At 48.5% G+C, this 27,045-nt stretch overlaps 1 protein-coding gene across 1 annotated transcript in view; it reads left to right on the plus strand.

Annotated features, from left to right (window-relative positions):
• The window catches only part of Slc2a9 (solute carrier family 2 member 9), a gene marked incomplete at its 5' end in the record, with an annotated part of 138,865 nt that overhangs the window by 16,801 nt on the left and 95,019 nt on the right, over positions 1-27,045 (plus strand). Inside the window, 1 exon segment of the mRNA XM_017798145.1 lies at positions 1,550-1,695. Coding sequence (XP_017653634.1) covers positions 1,550-1,695 — 146 coding nt within the window.

A 27,045-nucleotide genomic window follows, 5' to 3' on the forward strand; every position in this document is an offset into this window, starting at 1 on the left:
GGCGTGTTCAGGGCAGTATGGCCACACACTGCTGGGTCATGCTTAGCATCAGTCGCAGCAGTCCTTCTCGGCCACAACAAGACGGCCCTTCCCCTCTGGCCTGGGTGGAAACAGTTGCAGAGTCGTCTAAGTTCACAGAGGCTTGTGATGGCAAATGTCTTGTATAAACCGTTTCCATCAGTCCTGGCTGAGGATGTGCCCTTCAGGAGCCCAGGATCCAGGATCCTTGTGTGGTTTTCTCATAACATCTATGCAATGTTCAAAATCACAGGTACTGGTCTAAGGTAGTCCATCCGGCTGATTGACAGGTAGCCCTGTTGGTCAAGTCAGCCAGGGCAGCAAGACAGTTCAACAGGGATCAAACTGCCTGTAACCAGCTATCTTTGCTTGTTTACAGGGAAACAAATGGTAGAGGATATACTTATACAAAGAACTTAAAGTTCTTATCATTAAACTAATAGTGAGTTTTACAGACTTTTAACAATTCTTGGGACTTGCCCAGTGCCCTAGAGAGAGGTGTCCCCCCGATCTGTACCCTCTTCCATGAAATGCCTGTCCAGCCGTTCTGTATGGGTTAGATGCTGAACTGAAAGTCCTGTAGTCTGTGCAGCTCACTGGAAATGGTCCTGTGGTATATTAGCAGGAGCAAACCAGAGCCAAGGGAGGTTCTGGGACCAGAGCGCTCATTCCTCAGGGAAGGCCACTCCCCAGGGAAGGCCACTCAGGGAAGGCCACTCCTCAGGGAAGGCCGCTCCTCAGGGAAGGCCACTCAGGGAAGTCCACTCCTCAGGGAAGGCCGCTCCTCAGGGAAGGCCACTCAGGGAAGGCCACTCCTCAGGGAAGGCCGCTCAGGGATGGCCACTCCTCAGGGAAGGCCGCTCGGGGAAGGCCACTCCTCAGGGAAGGCCGCTCCTCAGGGAAGGCCACTCCTCAGGGAAGGCCACTCCTCAGGGAAGTCCACTCAGGGAAGGCCACTCCTCAGGGAAGGCAACTCCTCAGGGAAGGCCACTCGGGGAAGGCCACTCCTCAGGGAAGGCCGCTCAGGGAAGGCCACTCCTCAGGGAAGGCCGCTCCTCAGGGAAGGCCGCTCCTTAGGGAAGGCCACTCAGGGAAGGCCGCTCCTCAGGGAAGGCCGCTCCTTAGGGAAGGCCACTCAGGGAAGGCCGCTCCTCAGGGAAGGCCGCTCCTTAGGGAAGGCCACTCAGGGAAGGCCGCTCCTCAGGGAAGGCCGCTCCTTAGGGAAGGCCACTCAGGGAAGGCCACTCCTCAGGGAAGGCCGCTCCTTAGGGAAGGCCACTCAGGGAAGGCCGCTCCTCAGGGAAGGCCGCTCCTTAGGGAAGGCCACTCAGGGAAGGCCGCTCCTCAGGGAAGGCCGCTCCTTAGGGAAGGCCACTCAGGGAAGGCCGCTCCTCAGGGAAGGCCGCTCCTTAGGGAAGGCCACTCAGGGAAGGCCGCTCCTCAGGGAAGGCCGCTCCTCAGGGAAGGCCGCTCCTCAGGGAAGGCTGCTCAGGGAAGGCTGCTCTCTCACTGCCATGTGTCTTTTCCTCAGGCATCGCACTCAGTGCCCTCCCCATGTACCTCAACGAGATCTCACCCAAAGAGATCCGTGGCTCTCTGGGTCAGGTGACCGCCATCTTCATCTGCATTGGCGTGTTTGTTGGGCAGCTGCTGGGCCTACCTGAACTGCTGGGAAGGGTAAGTGTGGCCTCCTGGCCAGCCACAGCTGGTCTTACCCCACTGTTACCCCTGACAAGGACCCCTTCCTCAGAAAGGTCATCCCAAAGGTGGTGAATCCTAAGGGTTCCAGTGCTTTCTATATTCATGGAGAAAAGTTGCGGGTGCCTTTTATTTTCTTAGGCTGTGATTGCTACATGATATATCCAACCCTACAGAGTGCTTAAGTCCACCTCTCCAGTGAGCGCTGTTGACAGCTCAATTTGTTTGCGTGGCTTGCTCTCTGTTTTAGAAATAATGAAAGCATGCATGTTTGGCTATACGTGTGCTGTTGTTTTCATAGAATCATGTTGCATGCCTGGTTCTGGAGCTTGCCATCTTCATTTCACACGTTCTAGGCATCTTTTCAAGATCTTTAAAAAATTTTATTTATTTATTTTTATGTGTTTTGCCTGCATGTATGTAAGTGTACCAAATGTGCACAATGCCCACAGAGGCCAGAAGAGGGTGTCAGATCCCCTGGAACGGAAGTTACAGTTGGGTGTGAGCTGCCCTATGGGTGCTGGGAACTGAGCCCAGGTCCCCTGGAAGAGCAGACAGTGCTCTTAACCACTGAGCCATCTCTCCAGCCCCCTTTCCAGGATCTTAACCACCTGTACCTCTCTCTTGAGTCTTTCTTGTTTCTTCTGATTTACTTCTCTGGCCGAGGAGCAGGGCCCTGGATTAGACTCCCAGCTCACCAGCGTTCTTGCTGGATGTGCTTGGCATAGAGGTGTGTTCATAGGTTTGGGGCAGGGGAAGTTCGAGGAGGTTTCCCAGATGAATCCTCTGACTTGAGCCCTTCAGGGCTTAGGTAGGTGGTGATGGGGACCAGGAGAGAAGGCATCCTTGAGAAAGGACAGCTGTCAGAAAAGGTCCCAGAACAGAGCAGAGCCTTCATCAGTAACTGGGAGGGCTGGGGGCCAAGGAGAGGGCAAGCTGAGGAGCACTTAGGAGAGGATGAGGTGAAGCCCAGAAGACTTCAACCTGGGGGAGAAGGAAGTCCCAGAGTACACAGCAGTCCAGCAGTGTGGCCAGAGTCCTGCTCTGAGGAGGTGAAGGAAAGAGAATGGGCTGGACTGGGAAGGGTGGAATGGGCAGGAGGCCGTGGCTGCTGGTACATATGACCAGGGCCAGCCGTGACCATGGGGTTAGGGAGAATGTGGGTCATGACCAGGAAGGAGGTGGGTCCCAAGGACCCACGCTTGCGGTGGGTGAGGATGACTGACAAGAGGACCTTGGTTCCAGTGCCTCCTGCAGGGACAGAGGCCTCTCCTTGCCGCCTGTGGGGTGACTGCAGGAAGGAGGAGGACAGGGAGCCACAGGAAGTGCTCATGACCAGCACATGCCGAAGGCTGTTCTGGATGATTGCGAGATATCCATGGACAACAGCTCTTAGCATCTGGATTTAAACAGTAGGAGGCAGACAACAGGAAGAGTGTACCAGGGAGCAAGCAAGGGCTCAGGGCAAACCCTGCTTTATTGAGCCACTCAAGTTCTGGCAGGGCCTCCTGCCTGGTCTTCCCACAGCTCAGAGAGAGCTGGAGAGGTGGCTCAAGGGCAAAAGGAATTCGCGCCTCAGTGGTCGAACCCACCTGCTGGGCATGGTTTACCCAGCCATGAGCCTGGGGCTGGTTCTCAGGGATGTACAAGCTTAGAAAGATGGGGCTTTCTCCCATCTCACTCCGTGGAGGTCTGTAAGTTGCATAATCAAGCATGGTGTTCACATATGGGAGGATGAGGCCTGTTGGCTGCTTTAGGTTACATTGTTGACATTTTTAAATATTTTGATCATTTTATCATGTTAAAGCACACATAAGATAGAATTTACCATTATGACCATTTTTAAATGTATATTTACAAATATGTAATTTTATCTATTGTTAGTGTGTATGAGAGAGAGGACAACTTTCAGGACCAATTCTCTCCCTCCACTGTGGGTTTTAAACGGAAGGCTTACATGGCAAGTGCTTTTGCCCGCTGAGCCATCCTCCTACCTTTGAACGTACATTTCAGTAGGACATGTTGCGTCTTAGCTGGTCCAGCAGAGCCGCCTGATTCTTGTCTCTCCTCATGGACGTCTGGAACCCCTGTGGCTGCACTTTTGTTTGCCCCTTCTAGAAAACAGAAAAAAATCCATGCTCCACACTTACAGCTGTCTCATGCCTACCAATTTCCCTAATGAGTGTCAGCATGTTGGGAACATGTGTCTGCCAGAGTAAGGTTTCACTTATAAAGGACATATTTGCTTTTTGTGTTTCAAGATAGTTTAAATTCCAAAAATGAGCATTTGTGGGTAATAATAAAAACAATCTAACAAATATAGCCTGAGTTCTTAAAGCACAAAAATGTATATTAAAGCCATTCAATAGTATCTTTGTCCTCCAAGGATTAAAATAAGACTCCTCCTGGAGTCTAAATTTCTGGTCACCCATCAGCTCCTTTTCGGATGTCAAAGTTTTCTGTTACACCCCAGGCCATTCTTGAACCTCTGTCTTCATTCCTTCAATACGTTGTTAAATAGAGTCGGATGCCGGAGCTACAACATTGAGTGTTTCAGATACAGCCTCATCTTCATGATGCTCACAGATCGTAAGGGCGGTGTGGCCTTGGGCCGCTCACCCCTTACCCCGCACCTCTTCCTCGGTCACGGACATGGTCCAGTGTCCCAAGTTCCCACGTCCTGATGAAGCACAATTTCTTCTGGGAACAGGTCACTGGCAAACGTGTCCTCGGCACCTCGTGCACAGGTCTCTCCTGAGCTGTGGTCCTGTTTGCGTCTGCATCTCCTCCTAGCCTCAGAGTGAATCTTGCCGATGTCTGTATCCTGAGTCCAGAGCTGTCCAGTTTATCCACTCCTTCAGCAGTTGTCTACAAAGTCCAGCTGCTGTGTACCAGGTGCTGGGCTGGTAGCAGCTGCTGAAGCAGTGGGGTAGCCAGACTAGACTCCACCTTCACCGAAACCACAGGAAGCCAATCAGGCATGGTTCCCAGGTGATGGAAGAGACGGATACTGATCCTGCTGGGAACAGAATGGTTTCCCTGCAGAAGTGATGTGTAAATGCATGTCTCAAGGATAAATAGGATTTGTTAGGCTGGGACTGGTGAGGAGAGAGGGAAGGAAGTGAAGGAGATGCTGTTGCCACAGAGAGAACAGTCCAGAGAAGCCCCCAGCATGCGCTTAGAGGCAGAAAATCCAGGTGGCACATCCCAGCCTGCAGGGCTCCCTCTGCTCAGGCCTCACCAACCCTGCCTTGTCATTTTGATCATGGTCATTCTAACAGGTGAAGTGAAACCCCTTTGTGCTGCTTTGCTTTGCATTTCCCTAATGATCAGTGGTGTTTAGCTCCTCTTTATATACCTGTTAGCTATCCGTATGTCTTCTTCAGACAAAGAAGAGGGAGGCCGGGAGACGTGGGTAGGTAGGCAGTTTCCTGGCCAAGAGGGCAGCACCTGTCTTGCAGAGAAGCTCAAGGAAGGGTGGGAAAGATGAGGGGTCCTGGGAGCCTCTGAGGTTTATGTGGAAACATACCCATTACATCTCTGGTGGCCCCATTCTCTTCTCGGTATCCACTGCCATCCTCTCTCAATTTGACTCTCAATTTTAAAGCATTCTTACATTCTACATATGGGCTAGCCTTTTGTCACACGGTAAATATAGGAGATACAACGAGGAAGGGTTTGTTTGGGCCTGAGGTGAGGTAGATCATGGAGGAGGAGGATAAGGCAGAGGCTGTTCACCTCATGGCAGCCAGAAAGGAGGAAGGAGTGGAGGGAGGGAGGATGGAGGAGGGAGGGAGGGAGGCATGTTGTATGTGGTGTGTGTGCTCTGTATGTTATGTGTGTGCTGTGTGTGTTGTATGTGGTGTGTGTGCTCTGTATGTTATGTGTGTGCTGTGTGTGTTGTATGTGGTGTGTGTGCTCTGTATGTTATGTGTGTGCTGTGTGTGTTGTATGTGGTGTGTGTGCTCTGTATGTTATGTGTGTGCTGTGTGTGTTGTATGTGGTGTGTGTGCTCTGTATGTTATGTGTGTGCTGTGTGTGTTGTATGTGGTGTGTGTGCTCTGTATGTTATGTGTGTGCTGTGTGTGTTGTATGTGGTGTGTGTGCTCTGTATGTTATGTGTGTGCTGTGTGTGTTGTATGTGGTGTGTGTGCTCTGTATGTTATGTGTGTGCTGTGTGTGTTGTATGTGGTGTGTGTGCTCTGTATGTTATGTGTGTGCTGTGTGTGTTGTATGTGGTGTGTGTGCTCTGTATGTTATGTGTGTGCTGTGTGTGTTGTATGTGGTGTGTGTGCTCTGTATGTTATGTGTGTGCTGTGTGTGTTGTATGTGGTGTGTGTGCTCTGTATGTTATGTGTGTGCTGTGTGTGTTGTATGTGGTGTGTGTGCTCTGTATGTTATGTGTGTGCTGTGTGTGTTGTATGTGGTGTGTGTGCTCTGTATGTTATGTGTGTGCTGTGTGTGTTGTATGTGGTGTGTGTGCTCTGTATGTTATGTGTGTGCTGTGTGTGTTGTATGTGGTGTGTGTGCTCTGTATGTTATGTGTGTGCTGTGTGTGTTGTATGTGGTGTGTGTGCTCTGTATGTTATGTGTGTGCTGTGTGTGTTGTATGTGGTGTGTGTGCTCTGTATGTTATGTGTGTGCTGTGTGTGTTGTATGTGGTGTGTGTGCTCTGTATGTTATGTGTGTGCTGTGTGTGTTGTATGTGGTGTGTGTGCTCTGTATGTTATGTGTGTGCTGTGTGTGTTGTATGTGGTGTGTGTGCTCTGTATGTTATGTGTGTGCTGTGTGTGTTGTATGTGGTGTGTGTGCTCTGTATGTTATGTGTGTGCTGTGTGTGTTGGTGTGGTGTGTGTGCTCTGTATGTTATGTGTGTGCTGCGTGTGTTGTATGTGGTGTGTGTGCTCTGTATGTTATGTGTGTGCTGTGTGTGTTGTATGTGGTGTGTGTGCTCTGTATGTTATGTGTGTGCTGTGTGTGTTGGTGTGGTGTGTGTGAGTATATATAACAATTTATTTATCCATTCTTTCATCAATGAACACCTCCTTTGTTTCCGTATCCTGCTATTGTGAGCTACGTGACAAGGCCCAAGAGGGTGCAGATGCTTTGCAAAGTACTGGTTCCATTTCCTTTGGGCTCTTACCTGGAAGAGGATGGTTGAGTCACGTGACAGCTCCATGTTTAATTTCTTCAGGAACATCTACAGCATTTTCCACAATGACTGTACCAGCCTACATCCCAACCTGCACTGGGCAGGGCTTCCCCTGCTCAGGCCCTCACCAACCCTGTCTTGTTATTTTGATAATGGCTGTTCTAACAGTGTAAGGTTACTGCTCCCCCACCCATTGTGGTTTGGATTTGCATGTCCCTGATGATTAGTGGTGTTAAAATTCATTTTCAAATACCTGTTGGCTAATTTTTAAAGATTTGTTTTATTTTCAAATTTTATGTGTATATGTGTGGTCTTAAGTGTATGTATGTGTACCATGTGCATGCAGGTGCCCACAGAGGTCAGAAGAGGGCATCAGATCCACTGGGACTGGAGTTACAGACAGTCGTGAGCCGCTGGATGTGGGTGCTGGGAGCCAGCATCAGGGCTTCTGTAAGAACAGCAGGTGCTTTGCTGCCGAGCCACCTCTTCAGGCCCCTGTTTATTTTCATGTCTTCTTTTTAAAGATTTGTTTTTATTTTTTAATTAGATATGTGTGTGTCTACCTAGGGGCATGTGAGTACAGAGCCTGCAGAGGCCAAAAGAGGGTGTCAGATTCTCCGGAGCTGGAGTTAGGAGTGGTTGTGAGCCACTCGACCTGGGTGCTGGGAACTGAACTCAGGTCCACTGCAAAAACAGCAAGTTCTTGCTGTCAACCGCTGAGCCACCTCCCCAGCTCCGAGCCTTTAGACAGTGTCTGTCTAGATTCTTTTCCATTTTCATTGGGTTATTTGTATTTCCGTGAGAGTTGTGTGGATGCTTTATGTATTTTGGATATGACTTGAAAACTTTTTGTGGCCTTCCGTACACAGCTGTTTGGATTGCTTCCATTTTGGCTTATGCTCTACCCTCTGTAAGCAGAGCTTGGGGTGACGTCCAGAGCATCACTGAGAGGCTCGTGTCAAAGCTTTCCTCTCCTGTGTTCTCATGGGAGCTTTATGACTTCTACTCCTGCCCTTAGAACTTTTAGCCATCCCGTTGTTTCTGTATATGATTCACAGGGCCAGTTTCCCACGTGTGTCCAGTTTTCCAAGAATCGTTTGCAGAGGGGACTGCCATGTCCCTGTTAGGTCCTTTTTGTCCTCTTATCGAACTCATCTGACCATCTCTGTTCGGATTCATTTCTGGGCTCTCTACTGTGTTCCATGTGCATGAGTGTTTGTTTTTGTGCCAGTACCATACTGTTTTGATCACTACAGTTTTGTAATATAATTTTAAATCAGAATGTATGACACCTCCAACTTTTTTTTTTTTTTCAGAGCTGGGACCGAACCCAGGGCCTTGCACTTGCTAGGCAAGCACTCTACCACTGAGCTAAATCCCCAACCCGCACACCTCCAACTTTTTTGTGTTTTTTTTCCCCACTCTAGAATTGCTTTGGCTTCTCAGGGTCCTTGGTGGTTCCACAAGAATTTTAGAATTATTTTAATACATCATGGGGAGATAGCTCATGTTTATGAATTGGAAGAATTAAAATTATTGTCAAGACACCCATACTACACAAAGCAACATATGGGTCTGACACAAGCCCTATCAAAATCTCAGTAACCTTCCTTGAAGAAACAGAAGATGAGCACGTTTGAAAATGCCTGGGCAGGAGCCAGTGGGCTAGACCTCAGCCAAGAGCAGCTGGATTGCACTGGTCCAACCTAGAGCAGTGTGAGCTTAGCTCAGAAGGCAGCAACAAGGATGGATTGGGAAGAGGAGATTGAGAGGGTTAGAGGGTGACAGGTTGTGGTAGCCTGGAGAGGAGTCAGAGATAACTCCTGGGTGTCCAGCTCATTATGTAGGAGATGCTAAGACAGCTGTTGAGGAGGAACAGCAGCTTTTCGGGGCCAACATGACGAGTTTGCTGTTGTGAATGACCCGTTACTTAGCGGCTGGAAGGCAGAGTTGCTGTGAGAACACAGGTGCTTAGACTCCCAGACTGGGGATGCTCCCCCTGCAACAGCAGGACACATCAGCATGACCCCAGCCAGAACGCACAGCAGTTCTGCCTACCTCCCCACCTGGAGCCAGAGGAGGGAGGAGGGGAGGGAGGGCAAGCAAGACAGGGAACAAAGCCCATTCTTTGAAGGCATTGCCCCAGGGCCCTCCTTTCTTCTCTAAGCCCCACCTCTCGTATCTACCACCTCCCACCATTACCATCAAATTATGAATCGATCACTGGATTAATCTATTGATTAGGTCAGAGCCCTCCTGATTCAATTACTTTCCCAAAGCATCCCCTCTCAACATTACCCTGAGGACCAAACCTTCCACACGAGTCTCTTCATCCCCAAACCATAATACTCTCTGTCAGATTGGATTATCCAGACTGACTTGATTCTGACTAGGAGAATGTATTCATAGGCCAGTAAATATCTTGTGTTTGGATTTGTTTGTTTTGGTGTTTGTGCTCTGTGAAGGCGGGGCTTGGGCTTCCAATCAAGAACATCAGACAAAGCCTTCTCTTCATCTCTGGGGAATGAGGGTGTTCCAGCCAAGTGAGATCCACAGGCTTTTCATTTCTCTGTTTGAATCACGTTTCTCACTCACCTTCAAACATGGTGACAACTAAGCTTTGAAAGGAATTAAAGAATGAAAAGCTAAGCTTCCTGGCAGGTGGTTGATCTGAGAGCCGAGGGCGAGAAGTGGGGAGAGTTATCACTTTTAGAACAGACAGAGAAGAAAAAGGAGACATCTTAGTGTCGAGATGAATTTAGCTGGTGTCGTGAGTTTAATCAGACCTGCTGTGGAGCAAGTGGTGGCGGAACATTTCTGTGACACTTCATGCTTCCAGGGGATACTTCAAAAGACGTATTAATGAGCCATTTCTCTAGCAAAGCTAAAGAGGATAAGAATTCAGATGGAAATCCTGGGAGGGGCATGAGAGCAGAGGTAAAGGAAGGAACATGCGTGTGGGGGGAGGGCGGGGGAGGGCGGCTGCTCTGCAGGAGGCAAGGACAGGCCAGTAGGAGGTCAACACTAGCCTGTTCTCACGAGCATGGACGCCTCACACAACTCACATCCACATTGTTCCAGCATGACAGACTGCCTATGTCAGCAAAGTCAGAAACTGAGCAGGGTGTGGTGATACACACTTGGGTTGGTTGTGAGTTCTAGGACAGCCTGGACCAAAAAGTGAGACTGTGTCTTTAAAAAACATAGAAATTATTAAAACATTTAGAAGTTCTAAAGAGGAATGAAATCACTTGGGCTCTTGCAGTTGGATGGATGGATGGATGATGGATGGATGATGGATGGATGAATGGATGGATGAATTGATAGATGATAGAGAGATAGATGATAGAAGATAGATAATAGATGATAGAAGATAGATGATAGATAGATGATTGATAGATAGATAGATAGATAGATAGATAGGTACATAGACAGATAGACAGACAGATAGATAGATAGAAAGATGATAGATGACCTAGATGGAAATAGACCAAATGTTAAAGTAACTGCCTCCCCTAACATGGCAGAAAGTCAAATCATTTCATTAATAAATGTGTAAGGACACCTGTGACCACTTAGTATCCACTTGAACAATCCAGGACACCCTCCATCTTGACAGCCTTCAGATCAGAGTCTCTCTTTTGCCTTTTAAATTGATAGTCACTGGTTCTGGAGAATAGGAGTGGACATCTTTCGCAAGGCTACTATTAAGCCCTCTGCAACCAAGGTATTAGTTTGAAAATGTTTCTTGTGTAAATGACCTGAATATTCATGTCCCCTCTGAGTGTGTCTATGGGATGTTCACAACCCTTTGATATTAAACATGCTTAATAGTAATACATATTAAATAACCAATGTATTCTTTTAAAGATCTTTCTTTCTTTCTTTCTTTCTTTCTTTCTTTTTTTTTTTTTGCTTTTGACTTTCTTTGCATTTTCAATGTATGAGCTCCCCTGGCAGGATGTGCCTGCTGGTGCACCAGAGGCATGATTGTTATGGGGTAAACAACCATTTTCTGATTGGATTTAAGGCCCCCTCCACTAGGTGAGATTCCTGCCTATTAACTGGGCCAAGAACATGGGCAGGTGAAAGATGAGCCCCAGAGAGAGCCTGCTACTACCTGCTAATGAACATAATATTAAACCATCCCTAAGTACTGACCTTCATACTCACGGATAAGTGCACCTCTCAACTCTCATTAGTGAAGCTTCTTCTTCTGTTTCTTTAAAGAAAACTTCCAAATTATTCCCTCTAATTTTGTTCTATGAAAAACCAAACCCCGTGAATTATCCATGTCACTGTTTTCAAGTTTTTTTCCTATGTCACGATTATTCATAGATTTAAAAATATTCCAGAAATTTTAATTTGCCATGTTGTCAATGAGATGGTTTCCTAAATAATTTATTTTGATTCCATTTAAGTAAAATTATTCAGAACAATATTTTCATCTCTTAGATCTGGTTTTATTATTCTGTTTCCTTGTGTTTTGCTGTGTTGGTAAAGAGAAAGCAATCATGTGCCTCTCCTTTGCGGAGCCTGTGAAGGTTGATTCTGCAGTCATTTTGTGATCACCTGTAAATATACTGTGTTTCTTTGCCCAAGGAGTGTAGCTCTTTCTCAGCACAATAAAGCACAGACCCATAACCTCTAAAATGCAAAAGACCTCCAACCAGGAAAATTTCTCCTGAGCTTAAAAAACAGAGATAGGGGCTGGAGAGATGGCTCAGTGGTTAAGAACAGTGGTTGTTCTTGCAGAAGGCCTGGGTTCGAATCCCAGCACCCATATGGCAGCTAACAACTGTCTGTAACTCTAGTCCCAGGGGATCCGACACCTCTTCTGACCTCCGTAGGCATTGCACAACATGGGTGCACTCACCGACATGCAGGCAATACACACATAAAATAAAAGTAAAAATAATTTTTTTTTTAAATCAGAGATAATGTGTGATAGTATTGCAAAAGAGCAAACTTAGCCGGAAGGACATCAGTCTCTGCAGCACAGCTGTGTTACCTCACACCACACAGCCCTAAGGCTGTATCCCAGCCTCCACCCAGTTGCTGTGGAACTTTGAATTAGTGACTGGACATCTCTGAGCATGTTTTCTTATCTCTACAATGGGATTAACAATGTGTCTCTTTCATGAGTATTCTGCAAGGCTTAACACTTAGAAAAGTATCGGCCGCTGATACAAAATTGGTGTTGACCATCACTGAAATCGTGCAGTAGCACCTAAGAATGGATAGTATTGATTTCTGTTTTCCGCACTGAAATCCCCCTCTCAGAGAGGCGACCTTAGTTCCTGGAGCCGTTGGGCCTGAGTGTCTGGGCTTTAACGCCCACGTTGTTCTGTGATAGGACTGAAGGAGGGGCAGCCCAGAGCGCACACCCTGGGTGAGGCTAGGACAAACAACCATTTTTGGTCTCCGTTTATTTCAAGTACACCCAGCCCCTGGGGTGTGAAAGCACTTGTTTTCTGTAAGCGCTTTGATTTAGAATTCTTCAGACTTCATTTAAGCACAGGAAGAAAAGACCTTTTTATTTTTGTCAGTAGTATAAGCAGAAATGTGTTCTTCTGGGGAAAGTTATTTCAGGCATTCTCACCTGATGGAATTGTCTTTCTTCACCCCGACTTGGAAATCACATATTTCTCATTGAAAAGGAAAGATTGTGTGAAGCCCCCCTTCACCTGCTTTCTGTAGCCCCAGAAAATGCCAGAAGAGCTAGAAAGAGCCACATGATGATCCCGCCCCCATGCGAACATGTGTGTGTGTGTGTGTGTGTGTGTGTGTGTGTGTGTGTGCGCGCGCATACTGGAGACCACAGAACGGGTTGGCTGTCATTCCTCAGGCAATGTCCATCTTGTTTTTTGAGACAGGGCCTCTCATTGGCCTGAAATCACCAAGGTCATCTTGCCAGTGAGCAATGACTCTGAACACAGATGGTCAGATGAGTTCGATAAGAGGACAAAAAGGACCTAACAGGGACATGGCAGTCCCCTGAAAATGATTCTGGGAAAACTGGACACACGTGGGAAACTGGCCCTACGAATCATATACAGAAACAACGGGATGGCTAAAAGTTCTAAGGGCAGGAGTGGAAGTCATAAGCTCCTATGAGAACACAGGAGAGGAAAGCTTTGACACAAGCCTCTCAGTGAGGCTCTGGACTTTCCTTTTGTAATGTGTGTCTAGGGGATTGAATTCATGTCCTCATGCTTGCCAGGCAAGTCCTTTACCAACAGAGCCGTCATTTTCACATTCTCAATGTCCAGATGCCACTGCTAAATGACACCCAGGCCACTGAATGTCCTCCTTTAGATGAGGTGGGCTTTTCAAGCAAGGCGGAAGGAGGCTTGCTGTGTTGCCGTGTCCAAGGTCATCCTGTGTCCTCTCTAGCCCTACAACATGATATCCTTCCTGTGCATAGGGCACTGCTGCCTCCCTAGTGTTGGGGCTGAGTTCTGGAATTACTGCTAGTCTTTCTCTCTGAGACCCTCAGAGCTGTAGTAAAATGCTGCCCAGAGTGTTCCACGTGGGCCCACAGACCACCACCAGTACAACCTGCAAAGGAACTTGCTAGAGACACAGAATCCCCCTGGCCCTACCCATGTGTGTTGAGCCAGACCTCTGCCATCCACCACTCACACAGCTGTGAACCCTTCTGTTTACTGTGTACCTCCAACCTTGGCTTTCATCAACATCCAACAGTTGTTTGCAAACAAATAACAATCAAAATGTCCCCAGAAGTCTCCCTGCCCACATTCATCACCAACTTCCTGGTTTCCCTACCATAAGGTTGGATTTCCCTGGAGGTGACTTGTCAGCCTGGTAACCCAGCTCCCATCTCTCATCTTCCCTGAACTGCCCTCCCTTACCAGAACAGCTAAGCCAGGGACATGGGGTTGGAATCACCCAGGTGCTTATTAATGAAGACCTCAAAGGCCCGGTCCAGGTCTCTGCATCTGCAACTTCAGAGCTGTTTGCCCATCCTCATGGTTACCACACTCCTCAGGGGGATTCCTGTGCATGTGGAAGACAGAAAGACCCACCTGTCCAGGCTCCCATCCTCGGGCCATGCTGTGGGAGGAGCCCACCATCACCACTCCTTCCCCCCATTTCTCTGTCCCCTCTGACTGGGCAAGGGTCTTCTTGGGCTGCTTCTCTCCTGCAGGGTACTAGAGTGAGCTTTTCCCATACAGGACTCACCTATCAACTCTTTGCTCTACCTCCTAGTCAAGTAGCCATTCATCTTCGGTTCTTTCCCAAAGCCCAAGGTCAAAGGTCTTTTCTGTTTACTATCAGAGATCCAAAAGTGGAGTCTGCAACTGAGCTGCCCCTTCACAGAGGGGGAAGGCACCTTTCCTCTTGACCATGGATTTATGAAAAAGACCCTGACTTGTTAATTTTCCAGTGCTTCTGAGAACCCAGCAGGACCCCACTGGGAGGTATATAGCCAAGATTCTGGCCACAGCATGTTCATAATACCAGACTTGGGCAAGTCACCTCTTCTGATCCCTGTGCATCCAAGGAGGTCACCATGTTGACTTAGCTCCAAGGCTCCTGCCTGCTTGAGCTTCTGACTTGGTGGCTAATGCTGTGTGGTGTGGTGACTCGTGCCCCCAGTAGGGGCACTTCAGCCCTGGAGTCAGCACAGTTGGTATCTCTGTCTGCAAGCAAGAAAAGCCAAAGGGAAGCAAAGATGAATTTAATAGCTCTTAAAGGCTTGTCATATGGAATTGTAAAGAAAGTCTTTGAAGCTTGTCTCTAACTTACTATCCTATGTCTACGAGGGCCTGGAGGGGAATGATTAGTAAGTCTGTTCTTTAAGGAGGTGGCTTCCAGTTGGAGTTGGAAGGAAGGTGACTCTGGAGGTGAGTCATACAGGGCTCCTGAGGACTGTGCCCTCAGCTCCCTGACCACCATACCCACCACATTTTCTCTTGGAAAAGGAGAGTTTCCTAAGCTCTGTCATTTCCCCAGCTGCTGAGCCAGACTCCTGGAGTATGCTGTCTCATATAGCCCCCATTACCACCCAGGGCAGGCCTTGAGCCATGAGGGGAGACTTGAATCCCTCTGTCTCCTATAGCAATACCTGAGTAGTCACAGTACATTGGACCCCACAGGGAAAAATCTCCTTCCTGCACAGTGCTCGTCCACTAGAAAGGCAAGTGTCAGAGGGAACACAGAGCAGCCTGAGGGACAAATGGAGCCTGTGAGGCCAGCAGGGAGCTCGTGGAAGGGCCACGGGGAATAGCATAATGTAATGGAAATCTCTCTGGAGATGGTGACAGCTATCTGATGGGGCAGGAGACAGTCATCCAAGTGGAAGGAAGGGGAAACACAGTTCCAGGCAGAGGGGAACAGCCAGTGCAAAAACAAAGAAGTTGGGAGGGAGTCTGATACCCTTGGAAACTGAGAACGGTCCTGTAACCATGTAGGAAATATGACAGGATCTGAGGTGGGCGGACCAGCTGCTCCACATGCTCCCTACTCCTCCGTCTGTCTTCCTGTCACAGCACTTGGACAGCATTCCGACTCCCAGGCTCCTCCATGGAGGGAAGCAGCAACATGGGGGATTGCTCTGGCATGGATGTTAGGAAGTTGTGCAGTGGAGCCTGGTCTCTCCTGCTTGCTATCTGTGTGACCAGGCAAGCGCTGGCAGCTTCCTGAGGCTCAGTTTCTGTATCTGTAAGGTGGGCTAGCCCACACTCCATGGAGTTGATACTCTTGTGAGGCGCTTAGCACTGCGGGCTACAGGTAGCAGTTATCAAGCAAATGGAGCACTGTGTGCATCAAATGAAGACCAGATTCCTGCCTGGTATTCAGAAACCCCTGGTTTGGGTCCAAGACCCAATTCTGACCTGTGTTATCTGTAGCACTATGTAACTTCCTGTATTTTCCACCATCCCATAATGCTCAGGTCATTCTCTTGGGAGGAGGGAGGCTCTTCTCTCTTCCCTCCTCTAAACCCATGCCACCTTCTTAAAGGAAAACCCAGCTCAAACAACAGAAAGAGATGCTCTTCTGAAAGAACAGAGGTATGAAGTTGAGCCTGGAGGCTGTGGCTCCCACCAGCACTTCCTTCCCTCCACTGAGTGCGGAGGACAGATGTGGGTCCCTTCCATGGGGTCCAGGGGGTGGGGGTTTCCTGAGAGACATCTTGCCATCTAGCTCCCTTCCTGCTTCACCGTGACTGTTAACCCTTAGCCGTCTGGGCTGGGCTTGCTCAGGTTCCCTTGCCCTTCAGTACTGCTCAGCATGATGGGGCCATCACCAAGGCTGTCGCCGGTGCAGGCATTGAGTGGAGACAGCTAAACCATGTTTCCTAATGTTTAAATTTTGTTTTTATGTTATGTGTGTTTTGCCTGGATGTAAGTAAGTGCATCACATGTGTGCAGTGCCCATGGAGACCAAGAGAAGGTACTGAATCTCCTAGAACTAGAATTACAAATGGTTGTTAGCCACCATGTAGTGTTGGGTCCTCTGTATGAGCAGCCAGTGCCCTTAACCCCCGAGCCATCTCCAGCCCTCTGAACCGGGTTTCTATTAACTAAATTGGATGAGGAGGGGTGTCATCTGGGTCCAGCAAAGGGGGATTGAGTTCCTGGCAGAAAAACCTCTTTTGCTTCTTCATTGGCAGTCTGTGTAGTTTGAACAGAAGCCGTGTGACTCAGGGAGGCACAGGCACTGGGAAGATGTGAATCCCAGTTCTGCACCATAATTAAAGCAGGCAGATGCTGCTTCGGGCAGATTTCCTGTTCTAAGATCTGGGACTGCGAGACTCTCTCACACGGAACTTCTCTGACCTCTGAGCTGCCCCAGTGGCGCCCACTGACAAAGGCCTCTCTACCCACACTGAGGGCTGCTTTTCTCATTAGCTTTGGTCCCTGCCCACGGGGACTAGTGTGGACACTGTACAGAATTTGAACGAAGTCCTCCTTCAACCCCAAACCTCCATCTAGCTGTCAACAGCCCCAGGATGTGGCTCAGCCTCTACTGAGAGTCTCTTCAGACCCAGGCTACTGTCCTGGTTGTGTGGCTCCATCCCAGCAAGAAATTCCAACGGTGAATACTGGGGATTTGCCACCTAGAGCAAAGTTCAAGAAAAATGCCCCAAGGAATATTATTCATATTTCATTTTATATTAATGTAGAACAAGGTTTCAGGAGTTATAATCAAAGCAATACTTGCAAATGATCTTAAAAATATTTTATTAATTTTAAAAATTTTATATGTATGAGTGTATTGCTTGCATGTGTGTGAGTGCACCCATGTCATGCAATGCCCATGGAGGTCAGAAGGTGGAACTGGAATTACTGATGGTTGTTAGCTGCTATGTGGGTGCTGGGAATCAAACTCAGGTCCTCTACAAGAGCAGTCAGTGCTCTTAACTGCTGAGCCATCTCTCCAACCCTGAAAATGAGTTTTAAAAACCAATTCTGATGGCTGGTGAGTAGCTCAGTGAAAGAATGCTTACTGGATACTCAGAAGGCTCTGGGATCATTCCCAGCCCTGCAGAGACACTCAAAGGTCTAGTCAGAAGTGTATGGTAATGGGCAGAGCTTTGTGGTCTCATACTTCCCAGCTCCTGGCTGCTCTGCAGTGGCTACCCCCTGGGACACTTAACTCTGGATTTGATCATTTCCCCATACTTAAACATAACTGGCTACAACACTATTTCTGGATTCGTTTGCTTTAGATATTATCCACCGACACTCTACCATGGTAGTTGAGGTATTAGCATCCTATCCCACTTCCCACTGTTCCTCTTTCCCTTCTTCTTCTAGCTTACCAATACTAGCATAGCCCATGTTTTTATTAAATCACTGGTTAGCATCTGTTGTTATGACCATGTCCTGAACACTTTTCTAGCCTATATAACTTTTCTTTCCAGCAGTAAGTTATCCTTTTGTTTTTCTCATCTGCTTAGTTTTTTCTGTCTATGGTTGATCTTTCCCAAATGGTCTAATACTAAACAGCTAGAAATAGAGTTACAAAGTGCCCATGGGGCTATCACAAGTGTTCTGTCAACTCCGTGTTTGGGCCTCTGCCCCCTGGCCTGGTGTTTCCGTCTAGCTGGGTGGTTTCTTATGTGCCACAGGACAGTCTCCGGGGTTCCTTGTGTCTAGCTCCTGCTGGGGCACAGTGCTTCCTGAGTGTGTATCATCCTCGTCTACATTTGTTCCGCTGTACATTTCCATGCTTTGCTGTATCCTTCCCTCGCGGCTTTTCTTAGAAGAAAACATGTGCTCAAGGCAAAGCTTTTGAGGTCTTTTATGTCTAACGTTATCTCGATTCATGCACAGTGGATAGTTTGGCTGTATATAGAACTCCTGAATGATGATCATTTTCCTGAGCATTCTGGAAGCATGGCCCCACCGCCCCGGTGCCTTCCTTATGTCCGGTCACTTGAACATGAACTGTTGTTTCTCACTGGCACTTTTAGACTCTTTTTTTGTGTCTTGTCGTTTTACAATCACATTCTTTGGTGTGGGGCTCTTTCTTCCCTTGTACAGAGCTCTCAGTCCAGTAGTCCCCATCAACCTACAGATGCAGATCATTTCATTCTGGAAAATTCATTAGGCACTTCTTAACAATATTCCTCTTGATTTTCTATTCTGTTCCAGTCTGCAGCTTCTCACAGATAACAGACTGTTCTAATCTGATTTTGTTTTCCTTTCCTCCACCTGTTTATCATTTTGTTCCATATGAGAGATTTTCTTAAATTTATCTTTTATTTTACCTGTTTCATTTTTATTTTTTAAGTATATTTTTAAATTTTTAAAATGAGCATACAAAGTGTTAGAGATCATTATGATGTTTTTGAGAAAGAACATTTTAAACTTTATTTATTTTATGTGTATGAATGTTTTGCCTGCATGTGTGTAAGTGTACCATGTGCATGTCACGCCCACAGAGGCCAGAGGAGGATGTCAGTTCCCCCTGGAACTGGAGTAATGGACGGTTTTAAGAGCCATGTGGGTGCTGAGATTTGAATCCGGGTCCTCTGTAAGAGCAGCCAGTGCTCTTAACCACTGAACCATCTCTCCAACCCTGAACAACGGATGTTTTAATATCTTCTCCTCCGCCCTCATCTCTCCCACCCCTTGCTACCCCTACCCCTCCAACCTCCCCCAGTCTCTTTTCCCATTTCAAGCCCCGCGTGTGTTGGCCACGCCCATTCTCCCTTTCTGGTTGTGCTGTTCTCGGCACCGTCCCGTTTCCTAGGCATTCTCTCCTTCCTCTCCACACCCTCTACATTTTTCCCAGGTGATGCTGTGTCTCTGCTGTAAAGCCCATCTTTCTTCAGTTCCCTTCTGCTTCTCCCCTCTGTCCTAGAGACTTTTTCAAACATCTGCTGCTTACCTTCAAGGTTTTTTTTTTTTTTTTTGGTTTTTGTTTTGTTTTGCTTTGGTTTGGTTTGGTTTTTTGGTCTTTTTGAGACAGGGTCTCCCTGTAGCCCCAGCTGTCCTGGAACTCACTATGGTGACCAGGCTGGCCTTGAACTCACAGAGATCCGCCTGCCTCTGCCTCCGGAGTGCTGGGATTAAAGGTGTACGCCACCACGCCCGGCCTACCTTCAAGTTTTAAAAGGAGATGGGCACAAGCCTGGGTGCAGGGTGGGCCTCACATGTAGTGCCGAGAATGTACATAGAATTTCTACGGGGACAGCACCCCTGGTCTGTGGGTTGTCACTCTCTGCCTTTCTTCTCCAAAGGTCAAATGTCAGTTTCTCTTAACAGCAGAAGGTGCCCATTCTGGGCACAGGTGCACTGTGGGTGATGAGGACCCTGGGCTTTTTTTTTCCTATTATCAGCTTCATGGTTTGCTATTAGGCCTAGTCTGCTGATGCCTATAGTTACCATGGATCCATTGACTGCACAGATGAACCAGGATTCCTGTGCGGAAGGACAGCTGCTGGTGCAGGAGATGCGGGGTCTAAGAGTCTTTCTCTCAGCCTCTCCATTTTCACTGAAGGGCCTTGCCCTGTCTGGAGTGTCCCCTTTGTGCTATGCCATTGGGGTGGGCTCTGGGGTGAGTGTCCTGCATCCCCCAGGCACCCCACAGAGGCTCAGATGCCTCTTCCCCCACTTTGGCATTCTTCTTCAACACTGAGCTGGAAATCTCATGGCACAGTTGCCCCTAGGCCAACCTCTCACTCTTGAAGTCAATATGCTTGCATTGGAGGTTTGGGAATCAGCTACACAAGCTGAGATGATTTGCCTTGTTTCGGTGGAAGTTTTCTCTCTTTCTGTAAGCTTCCACTGTGTGATACACACACAAAAAAATGCCCTAGAAACTTGAAATAAATGGGTTTACAATGCTAGGCTCAGAAAACCCTCTAAAGAAGGTTGAAGCATCTCTTAAGCAGGGAGCTGAGGCTCCCATAGCCCCCTCCCTCCCTCCGCCCATCTCTCCTTGAACATCTCTGGTGGCGAAGCTCTCACTACCTCTACAGCAGTGGTCTGCAGGAGATGGCTGTGTACCAGAGTGCCCTGTCCACTCTGAGCATCCCAGGGCTCAAGCTGCACCTCAGGCCACTTGAATCTGAACCTTCAGACAGTGCTCCAGGGACTGTGAAAGGCAAGCACTGGCCCAGTTGCGGGGGGCAGTCTTTGAGAGATGGAGGCAGGGTCCAGACACCCCATGTTACTCAGCAGGGTTTGTGGGAGAGCTTAGCCCCCTGAGCGACAAGCAGGTGTGATCTGGTCCCCACCACCCTCACTCACTGGAGCACCTGAGTTTGTAGAATGAACATTGATCCACTCAAGGAGACTGCAGACGCTGATGCTGGGGAAGAGGCAGAAAGAGGCCTTTCTGTGCTCAGGTCTTTACTCAGCTTTCTGGCCAGTCAGCATGGATCAGTGGCTCGCTGGGTGACTGGGATGGTAGCTGCACCTTATGGGAATTCTGGGCAGAATAGAGACCAGGAATGGGCAGGCAAGTCCCGCTCCATAGCTCAGAGCAATGGAAACAAGGGTGCCCTTCTGTGACCTCTGCATCTGAGCAAATGGGGCTTTAACCAAATCTTCCAAGGAGTATCTACACTTGAATACATCTGCACTATGGGCTGTTGGGTTGTATGCAGTGGTAGTAGCCACGACAGCCTTTGACTGAGTGTTACTGAGAACAAGACACCCCACTGAGCATTTTGCAAGTGCTTTCCTGACCTTCCTGACAGCCTGGACTATGAGTTGTTGTCTCTCTTACTAATAGGGAAGCAAGGCTCACAGAAGCTAAATACCAGGTCCAACCAAAGTAACCAAGGGAATAGGCAGGTCAGCCAGGCATCAGGCCACACACACACAGCACCAAATGCTCACACGGTCCACCTGGCTCTTGTTGGCTGTGTCACCTCTTCAAGTAGCAGGGCATCACTGAATGTTGGGACAGGAGATTGACTCTGTAAGAAGCCACCTCAGAGCCAAGCATGACACTTGCCCCTCTCTGGCCTTTGACTTCATCTCTTGGCCATGAGTAGTGGGCTTGATGCATTAGGAGAACAGTACAATCAGAGCTTGGCTCCTTGGTCAGCTTCCTGGATGGGCATCGTTGATCCTGACCTGAAACTTGTGAATCACAGGAAGTTGGTTTTAGAAGATAAAGACCACAAGGCTGTGCTTCTAGAACTTTTTTCACTTTATTTTACTTATTTATTTATATGCACACACACACACACACACACACACACACACACACACACCTGCACACACACACACACACACACCAAAGCGCTCATGTGGAGGTCAGAGGACAGCTTGCAAGACTCCATTCTCTCCTTCTACCACATGGTCCCAGTTGAACTCAGGCTGTCAGCTTGGCCACAAGTGCCTTTGCCCGCTGAGCCATCTTGCTGGCCGTTCCTCTAGTTGCAGCTTGCCAGGGCTACAGGTCAGAGAAGACTGGGGTAAAAAACGACCTGCCCCTTCTGGAATATGGACATCACTTCCAAACACCCCTGTGTGGTCACTGCTGCTGTTTACCAGAGACATACTTAGCACTGCCTACACGAGAGACACACTGTGTGCTTAACTTGACAGACAGCAAACTGATCAAGAGAGAGGGCCAGTGGTTTATGAACTCCCAGGCAATAAGTGTCCAAGCCAGGGTTCAGGGCCCAGGGGCTGGGCTTGTCTGGCATCAGGAGCCCTGTGAGCGGGACCATGGGACAGGGAAAGCACAAGCTGTGCCTCTCCATCTTCCAAGCAGAAAGCTGCCCCTGCTATTTTCGTCCTTGCTCTAATTCTGCAACCATTTGTCAGCGCATTAAATGAATGCTGTGCAAGTTTGTCTCCTTGTGACGATGTCTCTTTCACATTTAAAAGAAATTCTAAGTCAGAAACTTTCATGTCTTATCTTTTCATTGGGGATAAGGTAAAATTTTGCAAAATTCTATGTCTCACATCCTTAGCTTAGTCTCCTTGAAAGAAGCCCAATTCTTTCAGTTAGAATGGAGAGTTATCAAAGAACCCAGATCCATCATGACTGCTATTTAGAAGCAAAGTTTTCTCAGCTCATAATTACATTTTGACATTCAAGCTTTAAGTCTCTATGTGTGAAACTTGGCAAATTAGACTGATACAGAGGTTAGCTTTCTCTGTGTGTGTTTCTCTTGATAAGATGTGTGTTTGGAGACTGATAATGTTTCTGTTAAAAGAAAAAAGAAGAAAGAAAAGAAATAAAGTTAAACTTCTCAAACCAAAATGATTCTAAGAGTAAAAAAAATGCCCCCACAGTTCATCAGATCACATTGAGGGCCATAGATAGGAGGAAATTGATTGGTCATGAACACAAGAGTGGCTGTGATTTTTTCAAAAAGGATTTTGAATTTGTTTCCAGTTCATTAGCATTTCAGCCAGTGGTGAAGAGGGCTGAGGCAGAAGGTACTGGGCCACTGGCCCTTCTGTTGGCTGCCTGGTGAGTGCTGGGGAGGGGAGCTGATGGAACCAGCAGCCCCAGTAGGTAGCCCTTGTGTTGGGGGAGGGTGTGGGGAAGCCGAGGGCTTCTTTTCTTCCTGTGCTCTCCCAGTCCGCTCCACAAGCCCACTTGTCCTCAGACTGCATAACAGCCCCTGCCGGTAAGGAGGGCAGGAAGCTGGGTGCATCTTCGTTTTCCCAACACACAACTCAGTTTAAGCCAGGCTTACACTCACTGGGGTCAATGGGTCTCCTCTTTCCTTGGCTGGCTCCCCTGAACATTCTAGTCCCCAGTAAGTTTGTGCAGGAGCGCCAGCACTCACTTCCTCTTCCCTTGGCTACATCGTTGGCTCCTATGGTGGTCCTCCTGCAGCTGGTGAGGCCCAGACATTAGCTGAGTGGATTCGATTTGCCTCACTTCCTGCTCACTGCAGCATGTCCCTATTTGGGAGCCAGTGGCTCTGTGCAGCTGAGGGACTCAAACTGTTTTCTGAGTCTGATGGTCTTCAACAGCCATCTGGAAATGAGGTGGGAAACAGTCCAAAGGCACTGTGAGGTTAGAGAGTTACAGCACCTTGAATGTCAGAGTGGAACCGGGGCCTTTTCTGGGGTCTTCTCTCTGACCAGCTGTTTGTTCTCCCTGGCAAAGCAGGAGCACAGGCTACCCTGGTCAGGCCTAGCGCCTTTCCTCTCAGGTCTGCTCTGTGCACATTCCATGGCACTTGCTCACTACAACTGTGTGGCCGGGAGGAGAGATGCCCAGGAGGGCTGAGGCAGAAAGCCTCATGGGAAAGGGCTCGGGATGGAAAATTTCCACATTTTTTTTGGCTATGGTCTCATCCTGACAAAGAGCATTTTAAGGTGAGGCTTATACCCAGGGAAGTCCTTGCTCAGCTGAACCCAGCCAGGAGCCTTCCAGGCGGGACATGCTAGACCACAGCTCTGTGGACAGAAGCACACGGGGATCCAAAGGCACTGTGGCAGAGATTCCATGAGAAATGCCAAGATGCCCAGCTGGTGCCCATATCACTGTCCCCAGACCCTCAGGGAAACTGAGAGTGTTCATGAATTGAATTAATGATGGTCTGAATGAATTGAGGGATCAGGGTGCTTTCAGCACTAAAAATCAAATGATCCACTTAGGAGTGTCTTTAAGGTTGAGGGTGCTTAGGGGCTCTGAGGATGTGAGATGGCCCTGGCACCACACCCATTCATCAGGGGTTGTGCAAGAGGACACTGGGGACAAAGGGTAGAAGTTGAGACCTTACAGGGCAGGCCACCAGGAGCCCCAACTAGGTCCCAGCAAGGGTAACTGACACCAGGCTCTGTGTGGGACATTCACAGTGGGCTGGCTAGGAAGGGCATAGAGCTGGAGGGGTCAAAGGCAGGACAGATAGGGAGCTGGCAACAGCATGGTACCAGGTGAGCCATCTGGTTCAGCAGGGAAACTGAGGCAGGTGCTCATTTCTCTGTCGCTGGTATGAGCGTGGGAAACACACACAGAGTGAAAGGGAAAGGCTTGCAGGACTCAGGCTGGGGACCTTGCAGCAGAGGACTCCAAAGTCAGGCCTCTGGATAGCTTGGTAGAAGCCCCCAAGTGTGGAAAGGGCATTGAGGAGGAGGGCAAGGCCCCTGGGAGTGGGTGTGTTTGTTCTTCAACTCCTAGGCTTGTATCCAGGCCTGGGATGTGGGTTCTATACACCAACACAGACACCATAGTCCCTGGGCTTGGGGGCAGCTGATGGTACCCTGGACCAGCTTTTGGGTTAGCATGGACTACACAAGGGTGTAAGGGGAGAAGCAACATGTGTTGACTCTGAGCCATGTAGCAGGCCCATGCTGAGAAATCTTGCCCTCTCTCACCCTCACAGTCACCTGCATAGCAAGCACTGTTCACTGTTTCCATTTTCTTTTCTCCATTCTTCTTTTTCTTTTATGTGTATGAGTGTTATGCCTGCATGTATATAAGTGCGCCTGTGTCATGCAATGCCCATGGACGACAGAAGAGGGTGTCAGATCCCCTGGAACCAGAGTTACAGACAATTACTAGCTGCTATGTTGGGGCTGGGATCCAAACCCTGGTCTTCTGCAAGACCAGTCAGTGCTCCCAGCCTCAGCCATCTCTCCAGCCCCATTTCCATTTTCTAGCTGAAGGAACCAGGTCCGAAGGGCAAGTTCAAGGCCCCAGAGCTGGAGAAGAATCAGAATGCGGATTTGGATCCCTTCAGAATTGATGTCCTTCTTCTGACTTTGGGCTCCAGTGTCCTCAGCTAACATCCAAAACCACCAGCAGGCACACTGATAACTAAGTTTAGCCTCCACTGAAATAAAATCTCACACCCGTTAGGTCCCCAGAATCAAGGTCATTAAGGAAAAGGTCCAGTTCATGTAGCATGTCCTGTGCTTTGCAAACCTTAGACAGGGACCACCTTCCTTTGTCAAGGTCATTAAGGAGAAGGAGAAGGTCCAGTTCATGTGGCACGTCCTGTGCTTTGCAAACCTTAGACAGGGACCACCTTCCTTTGTCAAGGTCATTAAGGAGAAGGAGAAGGTCCAGTTCATGTGGCACGTCCTGTGCTTTGCAAACCTTAGACAGGGACCACCTTCCTTTGTCAAGGTCATTAAGGAAAAGGTCCAGTTCATGTGGCATGTCCTGTGCTTTGCAAACCTTAGACAGGGACCACCTTCCTTTGTCAAGGTCATTAAGGAAAAGGTCCAGTTCATGTGGCACGTCCTGTGCTTTGCAAACCTTAGACAGGGCCCCTTTCATTGTTTTCCCTTTTGAATTCCGTTTGGAGGCTGCTGATCCGGTTGCTGGTGAGCCACAGTGAGGCAGGAAGAAGTCCATAGCGGACAAAGGGAACTCTCTAAACAGTGAGACTCAGAAGCCAGGGGGATTCTGCTGGAAAACAGAAATCTAGTGGAGGATGAATCGTGGGTTTCAACCCCAAGGAGAGAGACTTAGAGAAGGCAGACAGCTAATTCCCTGCTAAAGAGAAAGGTGAGGGCTTCATACAAATAGACCCAGGGAACTTGGCTCTTCATTAGCAAGGTGCATCTGCAGAATGACCTGTTTGACCCCAGCAACAGCAGAGGTTAAGGGCACAGAGCTGATGGCCATCCTACCGGTGTTCAGTCTCAGCACTGCCATTTATTTATAGGTAGCGTGATTGTCAATGGGATAAATGCTTAACTTCTTGATGCCCCAGTTTCCTCACTTTGAACAGGAGCAGTAGTGGGCTGTGGTGAGGATGAAACTGAGCTTCCACGTGCCTAAGACTCAGCAAATTTTCCACAGACTTAGCGATGTCTCATACAATAGGCCGACCAGGGTAGTTTATAGGGTCAGCAGCCTTTAAAACCAGTGCGGAGTTCTGTCTTTCGATGGGATGAGGATAAAGTTGATTAATGACTAACTTTGCTGCAGGACACCCCAGTAGCCTGTCCAGCCTCAGGTTCCTTCTCTAGGAAATGGGAATAATGATTCCGGTCTTATTTCCTGTAAGATTGCTTGAGAACCAAGCAAAGCCGGCCATGCAAACCCCCTTGAAAGTAGGAAAACGTGTAGGAAGAGGTGAGGACTCTGGAATTTCTCAAAGCCGGCCTAGGTGGAGGAGCACTTATAGGAGCTGGGGTGGGGTGGGGGTTCTCTTAGATGTGATACTAATAATGACTTTCTGTGTGGAGAGTGTCATGCCCTCGGAGGGTGATTTCATCTTTATTTCTAACAAAAAGAAATGGAGAGGTAAGCCTAAACAAAATGTGCTAGGATCCCTGTTACTATAGAGATAGAATCGGGCCATGAATGAGCACCAACAAATCGAGAACAGCACATTGCTGCTGTGAAGGCGGGTGTCTTAGAAGCTGGACTGTACCTTAGGGACAGGTGTGGAGATGGTGGAAGACTGCCCGTTCATCCTGAGGTGGCAAGACGCTGCAAACACAGCCACCCCCACACTCCACCCCACGGCTCTGTGAAGGTGCGCCCTTCCCTGGGAGGTGGCTGGAGTCGGGGGTGGATTTGGGAGACCACAGGGGCTCTGTGGCTATTTGCTGATGAGAGTGCTTGCCGGCTAAGGTCCAGCTCCTACATACATGGAGATCATGCAAATATGCAATAGAATCAACCTCTCAAGACAGCAGAGCTTTTCACATGGTAGCTCCATCACAGAATGACTGGCAGGCACCTGGTCGTGGATCTTCCCATGATGGAGTCCTCAAATCCTGGTAATAGTGTGAACCATTAGAGCTACGTTTGAG

The sequence above is a fragment of the Nannospalax galili genome, unplaced genomic scaffold, assembly GCF_000622305.1.
Source record: "Nannospalax galili isolate Female #2095 unplaced genomic scaffold, S.galili_v1.0 scaffold1076, whole genome shotgun sequence".
NCBI lineage: Eukaryota > Metazoa > Chordata > Mammalia > Rodentia > Spalacidae > Nannospalax > Nannospalax galili.